Genomic DNA, 23,100 nt, shown 5'->3' with positions numbered 1-23,100 from the left:
ATTTTCTTTGCTTCAGACTTAAAAGATCAGTATCATCACTACATCATACTAACTTCTTTTCTCATCCCCCAAGGAATTAATATGACGTTACGTTGGTCGCTGAACGATGGCAAATCTTGGGAGAAACAAGCTGTGCAGTTATGGGCGGGGCCCAGCGCCTACTCCAGCATCACATCACTGGACACTGGCTCCGTAGAGGACCGGAAGTACATCTACGTCACCTATGAGAAGGGCCACAAAGAATGTTACGAGACGGTCTCGTTCGCAAAGATCCACCTGTATGGTGGCCGGTAGAGCATGTGAGAGGGAGGTAAGCAGACGTGCATCAAGTTATTANAGGGCCACAAAGAATGTTACGAGACGGTCTCGTTCGCAAAGATCCACCTGTATGGTGGCCGGTAGAGCATGTGAGAGGGAGGTAAGCAGACGTGCATCAAGTTATTAATATCAGCCGGTGCATTAAAACTGATCTGTTGGTCTGACGTCTGTTATAATTTCACCTTGTGTTTGTCTCCCAGATACAATGCTGGAGGGAAAGGGAAACAGAAAGGTGTTTGTCTCCCAGATACAATGCTGGAGGGAAAGGGAAACAGAAAGCTGAAACTGACTCCTAGGACTTTCTCAGGAAGAAAATAAAAGATTTTTTAAACTCACTTTATAATATTGAATATGGGGCAATGAGAGGCTCAACACTATTAATATTTAGACGGTTTATGGTCAGCTTGTGATAATCTTAAATACAATTTTCTCTTTATTTTATTTTTCTCTTCTCTAGAATTCCCACATTTAATGATGTTGCAAGTCTCATGTCCATTTTTCTGTGTTTGGATATGTTGCCAAGTGTGTGTGTGTTTTCTAAAAAGTTGTTTTTGCACAGCCGCAATATTTTGTGGATTTCCTCTTCCTAGACACAAGTAGACAGAATAAAAATATGACCAAGCAAGGGACCGTTAAATGTTGAAGACTAAGTTTCAGACCAAATACACTAGTTTCCAAGCTACTTAAAGGGTAACTTCTGTATTTTTCAACCTGGACCCTATTTTCCCAAATGTTTGTGTGTAAGAGACGAATGGGAACAACATTTTTTGACACTATGCACTGTCAATTTATGTCCACTTGAAGTGCTTGTTTTTGTCACTGATGGGCTCAGATTGTTGACAACATTATCAAAAGGGTTCCCTCTTATGATAGACGTTTTTGTTTGAGAGTAAGATCCTTTTTGTTTAACCAGAAACACTGATTAAATCGATATCGCCAAAACCCACCAGACTCAAATAATTTTATTGTGTACAGAGCCAGCATGTTTGCACATTTAAGAGGTTGAATCTAGGGCTGAAGCAAGAAAGCTTTTCTAAGTTATATTTTATTTCTGTCAACTTTAAATTAAGTGCGTTTAAAGGTGATAAAATTACTGTTTATTTAAATGGAGTCTGGTGGGTTTGGTGATAGAGATTTTGGGGCTGCTCCTGGCTAAACAAAAAGGATCATAATGTTGTCAGACACTTAAATTAACAATCTTAATCTTAACAATTTTTAAAAAAATTGCTGTCTCCATTAGTCACTTAGACACAAAAATTTGGGAAAATAAGGTCAATACTGAAGTTACTGTCCAGCAGCAAACAGCAACAGCAAATAATGATACCATACTAAAAATATCACATCACAGTCTTCTGAGATGACTAATGACTTTCAGCAGTTTGAATATGATGTTAATGCAGTGTAGATTTTAAGCACCTCTGCATTGATCACAAATTCACCTCACTGTCAGAGCCACTGTATGTTTGACGCTGGGGTGAAATGATTCCTATTTGCTCAGATAATGTAATTTAATAGTGAAGCAGCCTACTTTCAATTCTCATATGGGTTCACGGTTGTAATTATAATTATTGCCTTTATTGAAATATGAGTGTGCCATGAATATAGGCTGATTGAAATGGGTTCTGCTGCCTTTATAAAGCCATAAGTTGTGTGAAATGATGTGGATGGCTTTGATATATTGGGGTTTGAGTGGTTTAGAAAAAACAATAGTTGAAATAGAAATGAATTGTGTGCGTGTGTTTAATGAATGTAAGACTGAAGAGGTGAGAACATGATGTAGCCAAAGTATCATTTTATGCACTTGAACAGCATGTATTCTGATATTTTGTAATCAGTCTGAAGTTCCCTCAACTCAAATTTGGTTATTTTATTTCCAAATCAAGTGTCCATTTATGCCCTGTATTATCAGCATTGTACACAGGGTTAGATTGTTTTTATGCAGGACATTATCTGATCTGTACTATCTGTAAAATAAATAAATGGTTTCTAACAATTGTGGGCACAGCTGAGCTGATTTGCAGTGTCATTTATGATTACGCAAAGAAATCTTAGAATTTTCTTCCTAAGCAGCAACTGATGCAGCAAAAATTGCATGAATTTACATTTCTCACCAGACGCTGATACTGACTCCCAGGACTTTCTCAGGAAGAAAATAAAAGACTTTTTAAACTCACTTTATAATATTGACTATGGGGCAATGGGAGGCTCAAAAAAGTATTGCTAACATTGCACTTCCTATAAAGTAAAGTTGCATTTTTGTATGTTTTATGTCTAAATGAACAAAAAGGATTAACGTGCACATAGATTCAGAAAATGAAGGGAAATTAATTTATTCGTGGCACATTTTTTAAATAACATACTTATTAATTAATCTTTGGGCTTGGGGGAAAGGCATCAAGTATTTTCAAGTCAAAAGGCTCAAGTCCAAGTGAAGTCATGAGTCACTGGCGTTAAAGACCTAGAAGAGTTGAGTTGGATTTTGTCGAGTCTGAAGTGATCAAATTTGTGACTCAAGTTTGACTCGAGTCCAAAACTGTTACATGATATATATTTGTGAATGTGTGCTCAAGATTTTCTTGTTAAGAAGAGCTGGCATTTTCTTTTAATTTCAAGGTTCACAGCTCAAGGCTTCCTCCAATGCTATTTAAGTTTGCATAAAAATGATAATAATAATACAATCACACAAGTAGAAACACAAATAGAAACTACACATAAGGATATAAAGTAGTACAAGTTATATTAAAGGATAAAATATAAGCACTGTGAAGCACTTTGTGCTGCATTTTTAATGTATGAAAAGTGCTATACAAATAAAGTTTGATTTGATTTGATGATAAAATATTGTGTAATTTGAGGCGCAGACATTTACCCAAAGTTTTGATTGAGTTATTTTGGAAGTAGTTACAAAATAAAGGGAAAAAACATTAATGTGCATAAAGAAACAGTTATTTTGATATTAGTTAATGGTCATAAGACAGCATGGGGACCAAAGAAATGCAAAAAACAGAAATTGTGCCATATGTGTGACCTGAGATACCCTCTTTGTTGTGGACAACCATGCTCTCTCTGTTATGGATACATTTCTCTGCAGCCTTTGAGTAAGCTTTTCTTTGCTTGCCCAAAACAGAAATATTGCAAAGCATCTTTCATCTTAATACTCATGATACTAATCCCTAATTATTACAGTTCATATTATAGTGGATAAATTGTATTCTTCTGTGGGAACAGTGTATACCTATTAAAATTCACCCTCAATCCATAAGGCCATGAGAATTAAAATATTAACTTTTATTTTATTGTGTTTGTGTGTGTGTGTTTTTTCTTAAATAAAAGTCGCATTTTTCCTACTGTAACGTTAGGGGTCCCAAACGGCTTCCATCTCACGAAATTACTCAGTAGCCGTTGACGGCTCTTTAGGTGACGGATCGAGTCCAGTATTACAATTTTATTTTCCCCTTTTCATTTATTTTTTGGAATAAAAAAAGAAAAGGAGTGCAAGTAAGCCGAACACCTTCTTTATCTATACAGTACTGCTCGTAGTTAGTTGGTGCGATCTATTGCAAAGACCGTATGTGTTTGACTATGCAGGAGGATAACGCTGCTTAGCTAGCTGGGTCACTTGCTAGAAAGCTACGCGATAGCATAGCTAACCTCATTCTGCGATACAACCTCGAGACAAGTCGGGACAAGACCAGGTCAGTGGCCGGAATATTTTGCATGTTTTATGCAAACACCGATTCGTTAAATTATATTGAGCAAAAATTATCACCATTATTCTTGGACACGGACATAGCTTACCCTAGAGGATGTTTGTGAAGGGGCAGTCTTATTTTTTCTGGCTAATGTTAGGAGGTTGTATTGCTTGTTAGCCTAGCTTGGCTAAGCGGTTAGATAGCGTTTGTCATATCAAAGGGGTGAGTGTAATAGCTTTTGGAATAACTATGATTATATTTATTCACTGGTAATACTGGCTATTAAGTCAGCGTGTTGTTGAAATATGTGATAATGTTTGTTTGCTAACGATCCACTGTGCGCAGCTAATGTTAGCGGATGAACGTTAGCACAGGCTGTTCGCCTGTAGCTTTAGCTAACACACTGTCAGTTTACGGTATGCTGACATTAGTTAATTATTTCAGTGGGTATTTTTCGGAACAGTTAACCCTACTCTGCCCACTTTGACAGTGTCTTTACATATTAACTATATGAAGGCAGGTTGGCTTCGGTAGAAGTATGCAACACAACGGGTTATATTAACGTTAATATGCACCGGGCCTGTTCCCACCGCCATTTTGTTTTGTTCTCCCAATAAAATCTTTTTTTCTGCGTTGTCCTGTGCCTCACACGAACGACAGACGAGCGACAACGTTGATGGAAACGCACAGTCGTGATGTCGGTGTGTGGTTGAAAATGTAGCACATTACAGATCCGAGGAGCATGGAGCTAATGTTACCGCAAGGTGTTGGGAAAGCATTATGAAACATCAACGCAGTCCCCCTCCCAACGCGAACACTGAGGCCCTGTGTTAGCTGGCTAACATTAGTTAGCGCTGCAATGAAACATATCTTTATGCGTCTGTAGCTTCGGCAGTTTGTGGTTTATATATTTGATGTTGATTGCAATTGCCACTGTCGTAGCTACCAGCTGATTTTGCCCAAATATTGTCACGATTACCGTTAGCTTTAGCTTTACAAGGCCCCTTTGTGGCATACGTTACTGCAGTTATGGCTTGGCAGTGTAGCTGCTGGCCCCCGTTAACGTTAATCCCCATACAACATGTAGTTGACCAGCCATCCCACGACCTAATTTTCTAAATCTCATCTGGCTACAGTGAGGCACGGTGCAGTGCTGCTGCTGCTCGTCATCCTGTTGGTGTGGTGTATTTATTTTCTTCACTGATGTGTGTGTTGTGTAGACATCGTGCGTTTTGTCTGGATTACTAGTGCGCAGTAGTAGGCAGTTGACTTAACATCCGAGTATTTTAGTATTGTTTTGATTGTGGTTTCATATTCATCCCTGTCTGAATCATCGCCACACCACTGTTGCTCACCATATTGCTGGTGTGAGCCTTGTTGTCATCTTTTCAGGTGGACTTGTTATTCTGGTATAGTGAAGAGTGATGGAGCTGTCATAAGTTGAGATGCCACTCATTCTTCTGTCTTTCAGTTCTTGATATATCTACTGGTCAGTATTATACAGAAGAGTATAACAGAGCTGTTGCTTGAAGTCTTTGTTCAGCTCTAAAATTGCTCCTCTAGTCATGGATCATGTGAATTGGCCCGCATCATTTCACCACTTCCTTCAGAGTGAGTGAGTGAATGAAATGACTAATGTTGTTTGTAGCATAGTAATCTGAGGAGAATTGGCTGTTCTCTGTAATTGTTCCTAATGGGAGTTGGTCGGAGTGGGGGCAGCTATTTAACCTGCTGGATACAGCCAAATCACTCTGAATTGGACAGATGTCAGCGCTGTGTGTTTTATTGATATACAGTAAAGTGAATTCAAGCTAAAGGCCTGGCAGTTGCCATGGAGCCAAACCTGTCTCAAGGCAAGGCTAAGAAGAATATCATTTATAATGTGTTGCTATAGAGACCATGGTTCAGCTTTATCCCCTTCTTTTGAACAGTGTTTCCTGTGATGAGGTGTGGAGTCATCTGCCCACAATAAAGTGTATTTAATTTAATATTTAATTAGATATTGTTAAATTGCTCAATGTGTAATACCTGCAACACGTGATATTCATTATGCAATGTTAGATTGCTGAGATTTTTTGAGGATTGGCCAATAACCTAATGAGCCAGAGACATTGAAAGTTGCACCAAATATTTTTAGATGTATGATTTGATGAATATAACCCCTCGGTTGAGTTTCGGTTGGTCAGAAATGTGAGATATGTTCTATTTTAATATTGTCTTGTATGATTATTGCCTTCAGCCACATTACTTTGTTGTTTTGATGTAGAATCTCTATACTGTTAAGTTGTTGCACTTCTAACATCCTTTGAGTCGTTGCCTCGGATGGCCAAAATATCTTCACTAAACTGGCAAACACTGAATGCCACAGTTCAACTATAAAATGTCCCAAAATAAGCTTTTAAAGAATGTTTATTGGGGGTAAATGTTTTAATTATGCTGGCATTAATATATTTTTGTAGCTTTCTGTAATGAGTTTAACTATGTACATAATGAAAGTGCACAGTGCCAACAGGAAATTTGTTTGGTTTTATTGAGTGCCCTCATGACTTACTGGGTGCATAAGAGAAAAAACATCAGTGTGAAAAACAGGGTGTTATGTATTGCCACATATCTGTGGTTTGTGGACTGATATTTGTTAAAATGAAGGAATATTTCTTCTGTGAGACAGAGGACTAAAAATGTTGTGTGGATCGGCATTTAGTCTTGCTAGCTGGCACACAGGATTGTAGCTGCTGTAACATATTTTCTACACTGTTCTACTATAAGTTACTTTATGGCTGCTTTATTATACCACACACATCCGGCTGTCGGATCCCTTATTTGAAGCTGCAGGGTCACAGCACATATGTTCAGGAGGATACTTTGATGTGTGAGAAAGTTTCTGTTCTGCTAGGTGTTTTGAATGCATGCTCGAACAGTCGGCACTTTTACTCTCACTTTCTGTGTATACCTGGTGTCAAATATCTCTGTCTTTGCCTCCTTCTCTCTCTCCCCCCACAGTCTCAGGGCTCACCATACTCAATGAGCGGACAGCGCAATGTCAGAGCGCTCTGGGCAAACTGCAAAGGGGAAGGAAGGCAAAACCAAGTATGCGTCTCTCAACCTGTTTGATACATACAAAGGAAAGAGCCTTGAAACACAAAAGCCTGTTGGTGAGTATCTCAGTTCTGTCACGTCCAAGCATTCATTGTTACAACGTACATCCACTGTACTGGAAATTTGCCTTTCCGTCTTTCTGCCCACGGTATTAGTTTTCAGTATCGCTTGTCTGTCAGGCTCTGTTTACATTCAGCCACTTTTGTTTGGTCACTAAGGGTGTACAACTTGTTTTGTAGATCTGCTACACACAGTTGGATTTACCCGTTGGCTGTGTGATTAAAAGTACCTGGCTGTGCTCTGTTTTCTCCTGACACCATGTACCGCAACTTTGATGCATTAGTCTGCTGTCTCCCTAATAGCTCTGGTGCTGATTCTCAGTACAGGAAGTGGATGATGTTCTGCATCTCTAAACTGCCTGTCAAACGGTTTTGCTGATGCTGTTCATATTACTCAGGGATCAAGGATATTTACTATCCTCATTTATTGGGGCTGTGTAACGGCAAGAATCTGGCAACACTGTACACAATACAGGGATTATGATTCGATAAATTGCAATATATTTTGAAGACAGGGTGACATGTTGCTATATTTTTTAATTTAATTTTAGGAAAACTGTCATAGTGTAAAGAACACACAACCATATGCATAAAAAAGTTTGCTTTTTTTTTCATCCAAACAGAACAGTGGGATCTGTCTGTATTTTGTCCTAATTTTATGTTGCCGTCAGGGCTAGGCAGTATCAATATTGTGATATGAGACTAGATATAATCTCAGAAATTGAATCCTAATATTGTAAGTGTTGTCTTTTCCTGGTTTTAAAGGCTGCATTACAGTAAAGTGGTGTAATTTTCTTAACTCACAAGACTGTTCCAGTTGTTCTATTATTTGCCTTTACTTCCTTAGTTATTATAGCCACATAGCAAAAATCTCACTGCGCAAATGTTTTGTGAAATCACCATCAGTCAACCCTTCCAAATTGATTTTGAAATCCATCCATTTTCATCCGCTTAGCCGAGGCCGGGTCGCGGGGGCAGCAGGCAGTGATATTGAAATATTTAGTCAAAAATATTGTGATAGTTGATTTTCTCTATATTACCTAGCCCAATACTAGGTTCGAGTCTGGATAAAACAACAAGCGGGTCAGCTCGCAGGTATTGGATAACAATTATATTAAGATAAGATGAAAATTATGATAATTTAATGTTTTAGCGTTTTAGTTGTCTGACTACTGAGTTTATGTCGGCTCTGTCTTCTGTGCCAGCTGGAAGAATATTAGAGCTGCTTCAATCAGGTGCATTACTAACAGGCATGTTAACTGTGGAGATGTGCCACTCAGTATAATGAGAAAAAGCAAATAAAATTGTCTCTCCTAAATTACCTTTATTTTGAATATATTATTTTAGTTTCATGTGTATCAAATGGCCCGAATCCAAATTATTTGTACAGTGCTTGGTTATCATAGGATTTGCTGTTTTGGGTTGGGCCGTGGATCCTGTGTCGAAGGGTCGTGTGGGGTTGTGGTACTAATTGGTCATCGGTGCGATATTGCACATTGCAGTGCTGGGGTGGGAGCAGGTCTTGAAAATCATATCAGTGCGGACTTGGATCTGTATTTCTATTCATCGCAGTCCCTGTAATGTTCAACCTCATAGCCCTACTTTTTGTGCAGTATGAGCAAAAGAATGAACATTTGCCTATGTCAGTAAAAACTAAAAGTGCTTTCAGGATTATTTCGGTAAGCATATTAAGAAAATAACATATTGCTAACAAAAATTGATAATATTTTTGATGCAATATCACAAAGTAAAATATTGCAGTGCTTAAATGTGTCGATGTTTTCTTACAGCCCTGTTATTTATAGGCTTTTACACCTGTGAGAGAAAAAAAGAATCATTCTCTATTAGAATGTTTCCAATCTTAAATCATACTAAAAGAAATTATGCACGGCCCGGGGGGTGACTGGCTCCCCAGCCTTGACGTGTCAGCTGAGCCTGGGAGCCACTGAGCCTGACCTGAGACAGAGGCTTACTTGTGGACGCTGGTTGACTTCTGTGCCGAGTCCCCAGTCGATGTTTTATTCAGAAGCTCCCCACTAGATCTAAGCAGCTGTCCCCGTTTCTAAACTACAGACTTCCCCCTCCTACATAGTGAAGCCATGCACTGCTGTGGTTTCTCAGAGCCTGAAGGAAACAAATGAGGGATTGATATTCAGCACAGCTTCACTTTCCAGAATCTAAAGGCTTTTCCATGCTTCTGTGAGCATCAATATCCTAAAACTTCTCCGTAAACTCTAATTTAAGTGGGTTTGCTGGAGGTTTTAAATAACATCTAGGAGCTTTTTTGTAATCCATATTCATCAGAATCACTAGACTGAGACTACCAAGCCTCTAGCCTTGTTGGTTGTTCAGCATCCTAATTGTGTATCTAGCAAACGCCACCCTGTCATCAGGCTGCTCCTTACAGCCAATAGATTTAATTGGTGTCTGGTTTCAGTGGTCCATCTGTGCTAATGACCTTCTTTCTCTTCCCCATATCAGTTCCCCCCCGCCATGGCCTGCAGTCTCTTGGTAAAGTTGCCTCCGCACGGCGTATGCCACCCCCTGCCAACCTGCCCAGTCTGAAGGCAGAGAACAAAGGCAACGATCCCAACGTCTCGCTCGTTCCCAAAGACGGCACAGGATGGGCAAGCAAACAGGAACAAGCGGACCCAAAGAGGTAAGTAACCCCACTGTAGTTACTACAATTGGCAGGGGAAAAAATCACCTTGAAGTTTTTCTTTTGCTGGAGCTGACTTCTGTAATATCTCCGTAATATATCTATATCTATAGTTTGTGACTTTTTTCTTTCTCTCAGTACCGATGCATCGTCAGCAGCGCAGCCGGAATCGCAGCAGCCTGTGGCTACACCGACACCTGCACAGACCCGCCCGAGAACCCCGCCAGCTTCAGAGGTGCAGACCATCCCAGTAACATGAATGCAAAGTCATAGTCTTAGTTGATACTGTGCATGGATATTTATGGCGGCCATAGTTGACATGTATCATATGGTGTTTTTCTGTGTTTGTGTGTGTTCCCCCTTAGGCTCTGGCCCCAACTTCAACCCAGGCCGTAGGGGCAAGGTCCTGGGCACAGGCCAGTGTTACACATGGAACACAAGGGGATGGTGAGTCTTGCTTTTTTTATCCGCCTCAGAAGAAATACGCTGGAATAAGGCGGGAATAAGCTTTCCATTATGCATGCACGTTGACACCTTGTCTCCCCTTTCTGCAGGTGGAAAGGCATCAAACCTACCGTCGCCATTCTCTCGCGAGGAATTTCCCACCCTGCAGGCGGCTGGCGACCAGGACAAAGCTGGCAGAGAACAGGGCACTGCAGATCAGTGGTATGGGCCCGGACCAAGCCTCCGCCCCCAGAGTGAGTGATGCCCACTAAGTCTCCAGTAATTGATCAACCAGTCATTTCATGAAGTCAGTGGTGATGGGAAAACTTCTCTCACAGGATTGTTTATGGTGTGGAGTGGTTCAGTTGATAACAGGGCAGCTGAGCAAAAAGTCAATGAACTTTTTTTCCCCCTATTAATTCTTCCTTTGTCTTTTATAATTGTTATAAATGCATTACAAGAGTTTATCTTTATGCTTCAGTTTCTGTTGCTATGGGCTTGCAAACACCAAATGTATCTAGTGAATGAGGCAAAACAAAATAGTTCCTCATTAATTAATATAAAATTACATAACAAAACTCATATCTATTCATATTAAGTATTTCAGTCATGGGTCTTAGTTTAAATGATGTGTCATATTTCAACAGTAATGGCTCTGCACCTCTGACCTTATTCCATTAAAGCCCATAAACCATACTGACCACTCTGTCCTCTCCTGTGTTCTGTCCTCAGACGTTACAAGTTGGCGGGACGGTGGGGGCCGAGCCCTGGCGCCCACCCTGTCTGGGGAGGGGGCAGCGGAGGGTGGCACTTGTGGGGCTCTGGTGATGGATGGGGCAGCTGGGGTCCCCCCTCCGAACTCTCAGTCCCACGGGCCACCTAGGAACCCTCCCGCAGGCAGCCCCGCCTTGCCCTTGCCCCAGCCCCCTGTGGGGCCTGGGTTCCCACAATACCGAGGGATCATGCCTCCCTTCGTAAGTTATCCTCTTGTTTTCTTTTTCCAACTGCTCTGCAACACATTTGCAGGGCCCATTTAAATGATGTAACATTTTTCTGCAGATGGAGTGCAGAATTGAGTTGTGCTGCACTTTTTCCATCACATTTATTTGAAATTTGCTTCCTGTATACATTGAAGGAACTGTATGGGACATTCAGCGCATATTTATGATTCAGGGTCTGAGGTCTGAGTATCCTGACAGTTCTCAACATGGAGGTTGCTGAGCCAGCACCTACAGCTAACAGTGCTAACTGAATAAACAGCGCTATCAACAGCAACAGTGCTTACAGAGCTAAAATTGTTACCTGGGGGGGAACCAAAGGGTGGGTGCTACGCTCCTGCAACAACACTCTCCTGTTATCAGCAGTAACTACTGTATGAGCACAGTGCAGAGTGGTAGCGATGAGCTAACCAGTGGGACTCACGTACAGGAACTCGCATACACTGATAAGCACGTGCGGACAGTCTACCACAACAATCCACAGAGAAACTAGAATTGCAACACACTCAGAGGAAGGTGACTTGATTCTCTGCTCAGGACCTCACTAAAGGCTGTCTTTTTTTCCTTCATAGATGTATTCTCCCTACCTGCCCTTCCCGGCCCCCTATGGCCCTCAGGGGCCCTACAGGTACCCAGCACCTGGGGAAGGGCCTGCTCCAAGGTATTTTGTTTGCCAAAATCAGTTGTAAAGCTACTATTGAGCAACTTTGTGGCATTTTATTTACCTGGTCCTCTATTTCGGATTAAATCCCAGTTTTGTATTTTTGATACATCACTTTAAAAGAATCTCCTCCTCTCTGTCAGGTTCTCTCGTGGGCAGGCTGGTCCTGACAGCAGGCCTCAGGGCGGCCCACGTGACACAGGTGGAGATATGGTGAAGCGACCCTCTATCCTGAAACAGGATGACCTGAAGGAGCTGGACGAGCTGGACCACGATGGAGACGAGGGTTGGGCAGGTAAACCAAACCAAAAAAAAAAAAAAATTACGCTCTTTCACAGATATACATTAACATGTAATGTTTTGGCTGCGGAAAACCTGTTCTAATTGGTTTTGATTTTCAAATGTATGACAAAACAAGAGTTCCTTTCTGGATCATGAGTGGTTCACATTTCAGAAAAACGAAGAAGGAAAAATGACAAATATCTGTAAGCACCGGTAAACATGTCTAGAGTCATGTAGAATGAAGAAAAGTATAGAAATAAATGAGCAAACGCTAAACACTTTTATTGTCTTTTCTTACACAAAGGGAATTTTAAATTACATTTAATGCACACAACAGATTTAATAAAGAAGGAATTCGTCATATTGTATTTCAATCTTTGTTGAAGACTAGTTGTGTTTTTAAATGTGAGACATTTAGATTGAATTAAAATTGAATTTGTACTTAGAGTGAAACATTTTAGTCAGTTCAGTCCTGCTGTAGTGAACTTAGCCTGGTAAGACCATCCTGACAACGTGAGCTCAACACTTTGTTTCGTTCTGTGTATCAGTCTGGCCCCGCTGCTGCCCCATACACATTCCAGAAATTAAAAGGTGAGTACTCCTGCCCACTGAAAGTGTTTGGGGTGGCAGTGGAGCCAGAGTGATGCAGTGGAGCCAGAGTGATAGAGAGAGCGAAACAGAATATTGAGCGCACGTCATCAGGATGGTCTTACCAGGATATAGTGAACTAGCACTGTAGAGGCTTTCATTTTTGTTGTGGTACATGGGAGTGTCCGGCCCCATTTTAATACAGACATTAAAGTGTAAGTCAACATATTTCATGTTGATTTAGTGCTTGTGCTGCTAAATGATTAAGGAGGTAATGACATAGTGGTAGCCAGTCAGATTGATGCTTTCTGATGTTGCAGATGTTACTACATATCATATTTCCTGCTGATCCAAGCAGAGGTGTTCCAGTCATTACAATCTGCTCAGACGAGGAGTCAGAGGGTGGGGGTGGTGGTAGTGGTGGAGGATCAGGTTTATCAAAGTGGAGGATAATGAGTAATGTGCAAATGCACTGAGTGGATGTTTGATACAAATGTGATTCTGATGTTTTCCTGTCCTTATTTTTGTTTTGTTTTTTAACAGGTGCTCATGAGGAGATTGATTACTCCGCCAAGTTGAAGTTCAGTGATGATGAAGGAGATGAAGAGGGGGAAGAGGAGAGAACTGAGAGCAAGAATGACTTGCGGTATGCAACAAAATTCATTCAGCATGTGATCACTTCAAATTATGACAACAGGGGTTTTTTTTGGCTCACACTTGTGTGTTTTCCTCAGTGAGCAGCAGAGGTCCCAGGATGCCCCTGCTGCAACCCCTCGCTCTCGAGCCTCGGACAGCGGTGGAGACACACGCCGCACTCCTCCCTCTAATGCTGACAATGGCCCCCAACCCCCCTCCAGCAAGCCAGGATGGGCCGAGGAGGGAGGCAGTGGCTGGGGGAGCCAGGGAGCACCATCCAACTACCAGGTACCATGCTGACCAGTAGCATCAAGTTGTCTCCAAGACAGGCTGTACTCAAGCGTAGAAAAGATTTAAAGTTCAAATTTATAACACAGGACAATTTGGGCATTCTGTTCAGCAAAGAATTATTTGTGGGCAGTGGTGTGTTAGTGTGTGTGTGTTTTTGTCAGAGTAGATAATTGTTGTGGAGCATGGCTAACTGAGTCTACCTGTATACAGGGGCGCAGGCCTGGATTGGGTGGTCCCCGGGAGCAGCCCTCCCCCCCACCTGGGCCGCTCCTTGGACAAGGGCCTTACTCCTTTTACCGACAGGTAGCCATCCGGATAGGTCCTCATAGACAAGTCATTTCTATCATTATCTCATCCACCGCCCCAGGTTTTATAAATAAGTCATCTTCAGTTTTGAGTTTGCGTTTTCCCTCTTGAGTTTGTTTCGGTTGATTATAATCATTTGTAGATCATTTTCTCAACAAGATTGCAGTTTTTTTCATCTAGAGAGTTGAAAACTTCATAATAGAGCTTTCTACATTTTCCAACTGTTAAGGACCGGCCCCACAACCAAGGTGCCTCTCAAGGCCCGGGGAAACCTGTCCCCGCCCAGCTTCAGCCAGCAGCAGGAGGCCCTTCTCCTCCTGCACAGCCAGGCCTGCTGGTTCCCGGACCCCAGGACAATGATGAGGACGAGACTTGGCGTCAGCGCAGGAAGCAGTCCTCCACTGAGATCTCTGCCGCTGTGGAGCGAGCACGTCGCCGTCGTGAGGAGGAGGAACGTAGGATGGAGGAGGAGAGACGTGCAGCCTGTGCAGAGAAGCTGAAGAGGCTGGATGAGAAGCAGCAACAGCAGCAGGGCAGCAACATGGGAGGTGGTGGTAGCAGTAGTATAAGCCCCAGCCTTGATGGAAACTCTACAGCTGCCACAGCAGGCAGTCCTAGTCCATCTATTTCAGCCTCTGCCTCCTCGCCCAACATCAGCCAGCCCCCATCCCCCTGTGTGGACCCTGAAGAACCTCCAGCGCTGGTTGTGCAGCCGGGGTCCAGTCCTGGAGTCGGTGACCGACAGCGAGCCAGCAGCAACAGCAGCTATGACTCCAGTGCAGGTGAGTTTCTCAGGTAGACGAAATCAGTGGTGACTGGTCTGAATAATTTGTATCACTAATGTGGTCTGATGTGTTTAATATGGCAGTTCAGATAAAGCCTCCACCTTTTGATTATATCCGCTGATTCAACCCTACAACCTTCTCTCTTGGTTCAGAAGCCCAACAGTGTTCCCAGCCAGCTGTGTCACAGCCACCGCAGCCACCGCAGCCCACGCTCGACGTACCTTTACCAGGAGAAAATAAGGAAGAGACCATGGCCAGTCAGCACATTCGTGCAGGAAGTGGAGGTGAAAGAGGAGTCGACCCAGTGAAGATTGAGAGTATCGGAGGGGGAGCAGGTCGTCAAACTGGTGGTCCCCCTGGCCAGGGTTACTCCAAGTATCAGAAGTCTCTTCCACCTCGGTTCCAGAGGCAGCAGCAGGTTAGGTTTTATACTTGTCTGTTGTCTTAAATACAGATATTGCTTGAATGGTTGTAGCATTTCTAGATGAGTGTGGCTTGCGTATTTTATTCTGAGACAAAAAATTTGGGAGCTGCTATTTTGCTTCCAAAACTGGCATGCCTTCATAGATATGTTGAATATTTCTGTTCTTAAACACCTGGTTGCTGTAGTTCCCATTTCACATTTATTTCTCTTTAGGAGCAGCTCCTGAAGCAGCAGCAGCAGTGGCAGCAGCAACAACAGCAGCAGCACAGCCAGGCATCTCAAAGCCAGCTGTCCCCTCAGCCCCAGGCTCCGCAGGGTCCTTCACCGGGTTCAACACCCCAGCCGGGGCCTGGACCCAAGCAGGGTGGACCCATGTATCAACCCAGCAATATGGTCCGACCCCCACCCCTGCCAATGAATTTTGACCCTCGCTGGATGATGATGCCCTACATGGACCCCCGTATGATGCAGGGCCGCCCTCCACCTATGGACTACTATTCAGCGGGCATGCACCCCTCAGGTGAGTGGATGTGACCTGAGTAAACCATACGCCTTGTTTTGTGAAAGTATCTGTTAAGATATTTTCTTAAAGAAGAATTCTTTACTATTGCAGGGCTCATTGGGCGTGAGCGGTCTGATTCGGGGGGATCTGGTTCAGATCCCTTTGACAGGCAGCAACAGCATCCGGGGCATCCTCACCGTGGGACCCCCCCTATGGATCCTAAGCTGGCCTGGGGGCAGGAGGTATTCCCTGGTGGAGGGGAGGGCCGTGGGCTAACTTCCCCTCTCAGGCAGAAGCAAGCATTGGAGGATGATGATGTGGCCAAAGGGCCCAGGTACGGATACACTCGTCAGTTTTGGGGATGTAAAGGGGACCTGTTACACTTATTTTCAGGTTCATACTTGTATTTTGGGTTTCTACTAGAACATGTTTACATGCTTTAATGGTCAAACAACATTTTATTTTCCTCATGCAGTCGGTATTGGAACACTTGTATTCACCCTGTCTGAAATGCACAGTTTTACTGCCTGTCTCGTAACCCCCTCTCCTGAAAATGCCCAGGGTGCTCTGAATGGTCAGCGTGTCTGGGTCTTCCACGTGTCAGTGTATCTTCACTGTCAATGCAGCTGGGAAATGACTCTGAGTACAGCGGCACTTGATACCATAAAAAAAATCAATAATAAATGCTTTTAAACCCAACTCTGTTCTAGAAATATGATCCAAAATCTGTGAGAAATGGACAACATTGCTGACGTGAACATGTAGCTACTTGTAGCGGGGTAGGCTACGTAATGTAAACAGTTGCAGCAACATGCCTGGAGCAGATAACCATATGAAGAAATCTGTCACAAGCTAATGTCAGTTTGTCTCGAAAAAAGAAGAAAAACATTGAAAACAGTGTTCAGAACGATCTGAAGCCTATGGTTTTTGCTCACGGGGATTACTTTTACATAATGGGTTTCCTTCAAGTTTAACATATTCAGGTGAATAAAAAACATTTTTTGGATTTTTAACTCTTAAAATTCTACTGTATAATTTGAGTTTTACTTTCTCTTGTCTTAGTATTTCCGCCCTAGGTTGTTTGCTACAACAACTATTATATGTACTGAGAACAATGTTAGAAGTTGTCTACAGGTGGTATTTTTTTTCAGGGCTGCTTAATTGCTTTAGATTGTACAGGTGTTTCTGATACTGTGTCCAAGCTCCTCATACTGTTCTCATAATACTCAAGGTGTCAGTGGAAAAAAAAGTTATTTTGAACTGTTCCTTTAATTTAATTGATTAATTTAGTGTTTTTTATTCTTTCTCCTTTGTTTTAGGAGCGACACCCCTCCACACCGCATGCGAGAGGGTGGATTGGGACCCATTCAGCAGCCCAGCTCCACCTCTGGGACATCCAACCAGACTCCACCTCCAGTTGGCACTCAGGTTGGGACCCAGGGTGGTGGCCACCACCCTCATCACTACATGAGTGGCCGGAGCAACTACAGCAACTTCCCTGACCAGGGTGGGAGGATGCATCCCCACCAGCAGCAGCAGCAGCAGAGGGCGGAGAGAGGAAATCAGCCGCATAGCTACACCCACCAGGATGATGGGCCTCCACGAGGGTCTCAGCAGGGACAGATATGGGGAGCTCCACACCCTCACTATGATCGCAACGGTCGTGCTGATCACCCCCCTGTTGAGAGCAACTCTCATCTCCACCACCATCACAGCCACCACCCTCAGCAGCCTCACTTCCCTCTCCACCCCCATAAGCCAGAGAGCACCCGAGACAGGGTTGTTGAGGCCGCTGGTAAGAAGACAGACTCTTCTCCCCCAATTCACCAACCTTCCCTGTCATCCTCCTGCTCTTCCTCCTCCTCCTCCTCTGCCAGGGAAGATGGGAATATCAAAGTTGCCCTGCATCATCACCCATCACAGAGAGAGGGTGAGGCTGGCGTCGGGCACAGTCATGGTGAAAGAGGCAACAGTGGTAGTGCTGGCAGTAGCAGTCATGTGAAACAGGAGAAAACAGGCCCGGCATATGCTCCTCATTCCTCATTGACCTCGAGCCCACCTCCCTCTCAACATGGCAGTCATACACAGCAACAGCAGCACCCCCATCCTAAATCAAACCAAAGAGGGGGGCGGGAGCACAAGACAGAGACCCAGTGGGGCCCCCGTCCTGGCAGCAGCAATACAGGTGGGGGGTCCTCTCATGGTAGGAGGGCCAACAATGCAGGAGGTGGGAACAACCCCCGTGGAGGGGAGGATTCCTCCAATACTCCATCAGACCACAAACCCTCCAACCAGACCGGAGGCAGCAATGCCAACAAGAGGGCTGGCCCCATTAAGAAGCCAGTACCAAAGGAGATGAAGAGGGATGGAGGGGAGGCTGAAGGAGGAGAAAAACCAAGCTTTGGGAAAGATAAGGAGAAAGATAGTGGCCAGCCAGCCTCCATGAAACAGGAAGCCTCCTCCACCTCCCAGAACACATCAGCTCCATCTAAAGATGAGTCAGCCCAGACAGCCAAACCCAGGAATGGAGGAAAAGAACGGTCCTCTGGTGGAGGTGGGGGCGGGTCTGGTAGAGGGCCCAAAGATGTGGACACCAATTTGGGATTTTCAGGGTCCTCCTCCAGGAGGGACAGGGACCGCTCCTTTGAGAGAGGAGGCAGCACCTCCCACCACCATGGAGTCCCCGCCAAAGGCAACAGAGCCAGTCGTGGACGTGGGGGGGAGTTCTACGGGCGTGGCCGGGGTTACCGGGGCACCTACACAGCTGCTGCTGGGCCCGCTGGTGCCAGTCGGGGAAGAATGGGTGGAAGGAGCGGCAGAGATTACCGCTCATCTGTTGGCACTGGCCACCACCATGATTCCAAGGGCGAAGGGGGCGGTGGCAGGCACGGTCAGGATCGGTCCCAGCATAACCCAGCCAGGGCCAGGAACCGAAGTGAAACCCGCAGTGAGGGTTCAGAGTATGAGGAAATCCCCAAGAGAAGGAGGGAGAGAGGTTCAGAGACTGGCAGTGAGAGTGGTGCAAGTGACCTTGGTCATTCAGACAAGGAAGACCACCAGAAACCCAATACTAAGAATGGCCCTGATAATGCCACCACCACTGGCAGCAGCAACATGCCATCTGCACCACCCAGAGGTTCCCAGGCCCGGGTCTTCACCCCCAGGGGTGTGCCCTCTAGGAGGGGAAGAGGTGGAGGTAGTGGAGGTGGAAACATCTACAGAAGTGGTGGCAATGTTGGAGGACCACCAGGGGGACACAGAGTTGGACCCAGCTCAGCGTCTCATGGTGGGTCCTCCAAGTCAGCAGGCTCAGCCCGAAAGCAGCAAGGCCCGCCTCAAACCTCTGGGCCCAAAGACTTGGGCAGGGGGGGGAATGGAGGAGAGAAGAAAGACAAGATAGCTGATGCAAGTCAAACTCAAAGTCAGGGGTCCAATCCCCCTCAGCCGTCTTTGCCCGCTGCAACTCCTGCCACTTTAAGTTCCACTGAAAATGGAGGCGTTGTAACCCAGCAAGCGTCAACAAACCCTACGCCAAACTCTGGAGGGCCAAACGCACTCCCTCTTCCCACTAACCGTGGGTTCCCTCCCAGCGGGTTTGAGCGACCACCTAGACGTCGCCGTCACGGGCGGTCCCAGCACCAGCAGGACAAGCCCCCCCGCTTCCGGAGACTGAAGGAGCGAGAGAATGCCGCACGCATCAATGGAGGAGTGGGGGTCATCGGGGGAGGAAGGCCCTCCTCTCCTTCCCTGAATTCAGTTCAGGACAGTAACGGAGCCCCCATCTCTGCTCCTGTGACGGCCAACGCCCAAAATGCTAACCACAACCCCACACTAACAACCAACAATAACAGTGGTGGCGGGCATCTAAGCAATGCAAATAGTCACCACCATCACCACTACAACCAGGGCAACGCTGGGCAGACCCACCCCCAGCACCACCACAGCCATGGAGCAAAGTCCCCCGACTTCACCAACCAGAACTCGGACCAGGCCAACGAGGAGTGGGAGACTGCCTCTGAGAGCAGCGACTTCACAGAGTTCAGAGACAGGGAGGGAGGAGGAGGAGGGAAGTCCTACTCTTCTCATCATCCCCACCACCTGGGAAGGGGTGGAGGGGGCGGCGGAGGTGGAGGTGTCGTTGACCGCGACATGACAGGAAAAGAGCCCTCGGCGAATAAAAGAAGCTTCTCAAGCCAGCGTCCTGGCATGGAGCGACAGAACCGGAGGGTCAACCCTGGAGGAGGTGGAGGCGGAGGGGGAGGAAGAGGCCCACGAGGCCCTCCTGGTGGTGGCTCTGGCGGCCCTGGTAATGGAGGTGGCAACCGCGGGGAGAAGCGTGGCAACTGGCCCTCCCCGAAAAATAGGAAGTGATGAAAGAATTCAGAACATTTCAGATGAACCCCACCCTCATTAAAACCATCCTCCTACATCTTAATACCTTTTTGATAATTACTTCATGGCTTATCTGTTGGCATCCCTAAACATATTAGCACATTGTACAGTAAATGGAGATGGTATTCACCTTCACTCTAGTGCCCCCACCCAACCTCCATCCCGGTCACCTCTCACCCTTTGCATCAATCTACTATCTACCGTCCGTTATTGTAAATTTCTCCGTTTGTTCCGTCTTGCTCTCCGTTCAGTTGTGCTCCCCCTTTACCTCCCCCCCAAGATTCTCACCCCAGTTGGATTTGAAAAGCATGTGGTTCTGCAAATGGGAGGTGCACGTCGTTTTGACAGAAGACATTCACACAGAGCTCCACACACACTCGCATATACAAGCACAAATATGACATCTCTACAAACAACACGGAACACATGCGGTCATGTGGGTTGGAAAATGGAAAAAAAAAAAAAGTGGGATTAAAATTGGCAAAAATGTTTGGATTGGGCTAACTTTTATATTTATGTACCTGTGTATATTTCTACCACACTTTGGCCTTGGGTGGTATTCAGTAGTGCAGTTCTGCATTACTTCCCTCACAAAGGGAAAGAGTGCAGCTTCATCTTTTAACGAGAACAATGTACCATAAGATGTTTTCTCTGTCTTTTTTTTTTTTTTTTTTTTTTGAGTTTGAGCCTCTGGGAAATGTTAGGGGTGTGTGTTTTTTCTTCTAAAAAGCAGGTCATTAAAAATACCTTTTACTAAATTCCCCAGCTCCTCCTTTTGCTGACTTTTTGGTCTCCTGCAAACTACATCTCTGATTACTGTGATAAGATCCATTCAACTACTACTGCTCAGTGCTCATCTACACTTTGCATTGATCACATTGATTTGTCTTGATATCAATGTCTCTGCTGCTTGTTCAGATAGATGGTGTGATTTTTATTTTCTCCCCCTCTCCCTAAGTTGTTGACCTGCTCTGACATTTCATTAGCTTTTGGTTTTTTGGGAAATAAAGGCTTTTTCAGCCTCGTCGTAGCATCCTTCTCCTTACCTGCAAAAAGCTCTGCATAAATTTTCCCAAAGTTTTACTCTCTCTCTCATTTGTGAGTTTTGTTTACCCTATGAAGACTGTATTGATAGCTTGATGGCTTTATTTTAACAACCATTATTTCCTCAGCGACTTGCATTTTTATGGAAATATTTATCTCTCTGAAGATGATCGATCTTCTCAGGGGGGGAAATGTGTTAAATAAAAATGTAGGTCATGATAGACTAAAGAAAAAACTTTCATAAAAATTGTTTATGCTTCAGTAGGTAATTGAATATGTTAAGCACTCCTTGTCGTATAAGAAAAACCCATGGTTGCTGTTTTATTTTTTCTTTGTGTTTGTTTTTGGGCAAGTTACATGTGATGCAACAGGACAGGTACTCTGTCTGGGCCCAGAGTACAGAGCTAGAGTATTGTACTATTACACCCCCCTTTCTCTCTGTGCTCTTGTGGAGACTCCTCACACCAAGAAAGGACTACTACCAAGAGCTCCTTGTCTGAGGAAGTATTTTTCAAAGCGCGTGTTCTTCGGGATGGCTGTTTCAGTACACGGTGGCGACCAGAAGCCCAAACTAATTAAGTTCAGGACAATGCTGACAAGGTGTCAACGCGAGTCACCTCCTTTCAAGGTTTCCAAGATTTCACTCGCAGCAAATAGTGCCGACCCGGAGCATTGAGGAAATATTGGATTGATGTAGGATTACACTTGTAGTTTGTATCATACATAAAAAGACATTTAATGGCACACGGAGACGACATCCAAGATGAACTAAAAATCGATTCATGCATCAATTCTGTCACTGCTGTAAGTTGGGGTTTGTTTGTTTACTGACAACAGTTTGAAGATCGTCTCTGGGATGTTGTGAGTAGGGCATTTGATGACTCGTGTACATGTGTGCGTGCTTGTGTGTGTGTGGCATGTGTGCATTTATTGGTGTTTGTGTAATAACTCGGGGAAGGGGTGGGGGACCAGAGGGGGTAACATGAATGGCAAGCACTTTCTGCCTTGTTTGCCCACACTTGATTTAACCGATATTAAGACAATTCTACTGTTTTCTTAAATACATCCGCATATATACATCCAGCTGTGTGTATATGTTCAAAGAACATGCAATGGAGAAATCACCCTTTATTTTGTGTGTGCGTGCGTGTGTAATTTAATCATACATTCTTCAGCAGGCAAGCGAAGTTGGACATATTTTATTTTTCTCACTTCTAAGCATGAACACACGCCCATGGGTGCAGCTTGCCTTGCCTGTTACTGGTTTATACATTGATAGCTGTACACTTAACACTGGCTCAAAGAGTCCTTCATCCCTCCTTAACTCTTAATGTTAATGTGCGAATTATTTTATGTACCCATGTTAAAAGAAAACAAAAGTAGTGTATTCCAGACAAAAAAAAAAAAAGAAATACTCAAAGATTGTACTATGTTTCCAGCATTACCAAGGTACCTGGAGTGGTTCAAACTGTTTTTTAGCATTTATGGTTTTATTAATGGAACCGTAATATACACACATGTATGTATATTGGTATGTATCTAAGTTTTGTCTACCCCAACTTACATTCCCACAAACAAAATGTTGCCATTTTTAGTTCAAGGGAGCAATGTACAAGCAGAGAAGTGTCTTATTATAATAAAGTTATACAGAGAAGGCAAAGTTAAATAAACTACTTTTGATTTAATGGAAAATGTCAGCGCACGTCTCATTCTTCTTGGAACATTGTGACAAAAATACTTGAGCAAGCTTCAATACTTTTGTTGCTGCATGTCACAGCAGGAAAATCATAGGTGTAACTAATAATTATGATGGTGTTACTCTATGTGCTGAAGGTGTGTCGACATACCAGTGAGCCAACATCATAGGAATGCAGTCAGAATTAATGTTATTACTTAAACCAGTGTTAATGAAAATGAAAGGAC

At 44.1% G+C, this 23,100-nt stretch overlaps 2 protein-coding genes across 6 annotated transcripts in view; both read left to right on the top strand.

Annotated features, from left to right (window-relative positions):
- neu1 (neuraminidase 1) overlaps positions 1-2,316 on the top strand; it is a 25,174-nt gene extending 22,858 nt beyond the window's left edge. Inside the window, exons 6-7 of one of the 4 annotated variants that reach the window (XM_050034294.1) lie at positions 74-310; positions 566-2,316. In XM_050034294.1, coding sequence (XP_049890251.1) covers positions 74-294 — 221 coding nt within the window. In that variant the 3' untranslated portion in view covers positions 295-310; positions 566-2,316. The other 3 variants (XM_050034296.1, XM_050034292.1, XM_050034295.1) reach the window with 3 other exon arrangements.
- Positions 2,317-3,683: 1,367 nt separating this feature from the next.
- prrc2a (proline-rich coiled-coil 2A) lies at positions 3,684-22,869 on the top strand. Of its 2 annotated transcripts, none has more exons than XM_050033863.1 (16): positions 3,684-3,816; positions 7,011-7,162; positions 9,647-9,824; positions 9,963-10,059; positions 10,190-10,271; positions 10,379-10,522; positions 11,001-11,242; positions 11,839-11,927; positions 12,071-12,222; positions 13,341-13,443; positions 13,532-13,721; positions 14,260-14,812; positions 14,968-15,233; positions 15,453-15,759; positions 15,853-16,075; positions 17,061-22,869. In XM_050033863.1, the coding sequence occupies exons 2-16, from the start codon at positions 7,048-7,050 to the stop codon at positions 20,110-20,112; spliced, it is 5,793 nt and encodes a 1,930-aa protein (XP_049889820.1). In that variant the 5' UTR covers positions 3,684-3,816; positions 7,011-7,047; the 3' UTR covers positions 20,113-22,869. The 2 variants fall into 2 exon arrangements, with proteins under 2 accessions (XP_049889820.1, XP_049889819.1); XM_050033862.1 differs by lacking the exon at positions 3,684-3,816 and adding an exon at positions 3,850-4,013.
- The last annotated feature ends 231 nt before the right edge of the window (positions 22,870-23,100 follow it).

The sequence above is a fragment of the Epinephelus moara genome, chromosome 22 (assembly GCF_006386435.1).
Source record: "Epinephelus moara isolate mb chromosome 22, YSFRI_EMoa_1.0, whole genome shotgun sequence".
In the NCBI taxonomy this organism is placed as follows: domain Eukaryota; kingdom Metazoa; phylum Chordata; class Actinopteri; order Perciformes; family Serranidae; genus Epinephelus; species Epinephelus moara.
This window is presented reverse-complemented; position numbering and strand designations above follow the sequence as displayed.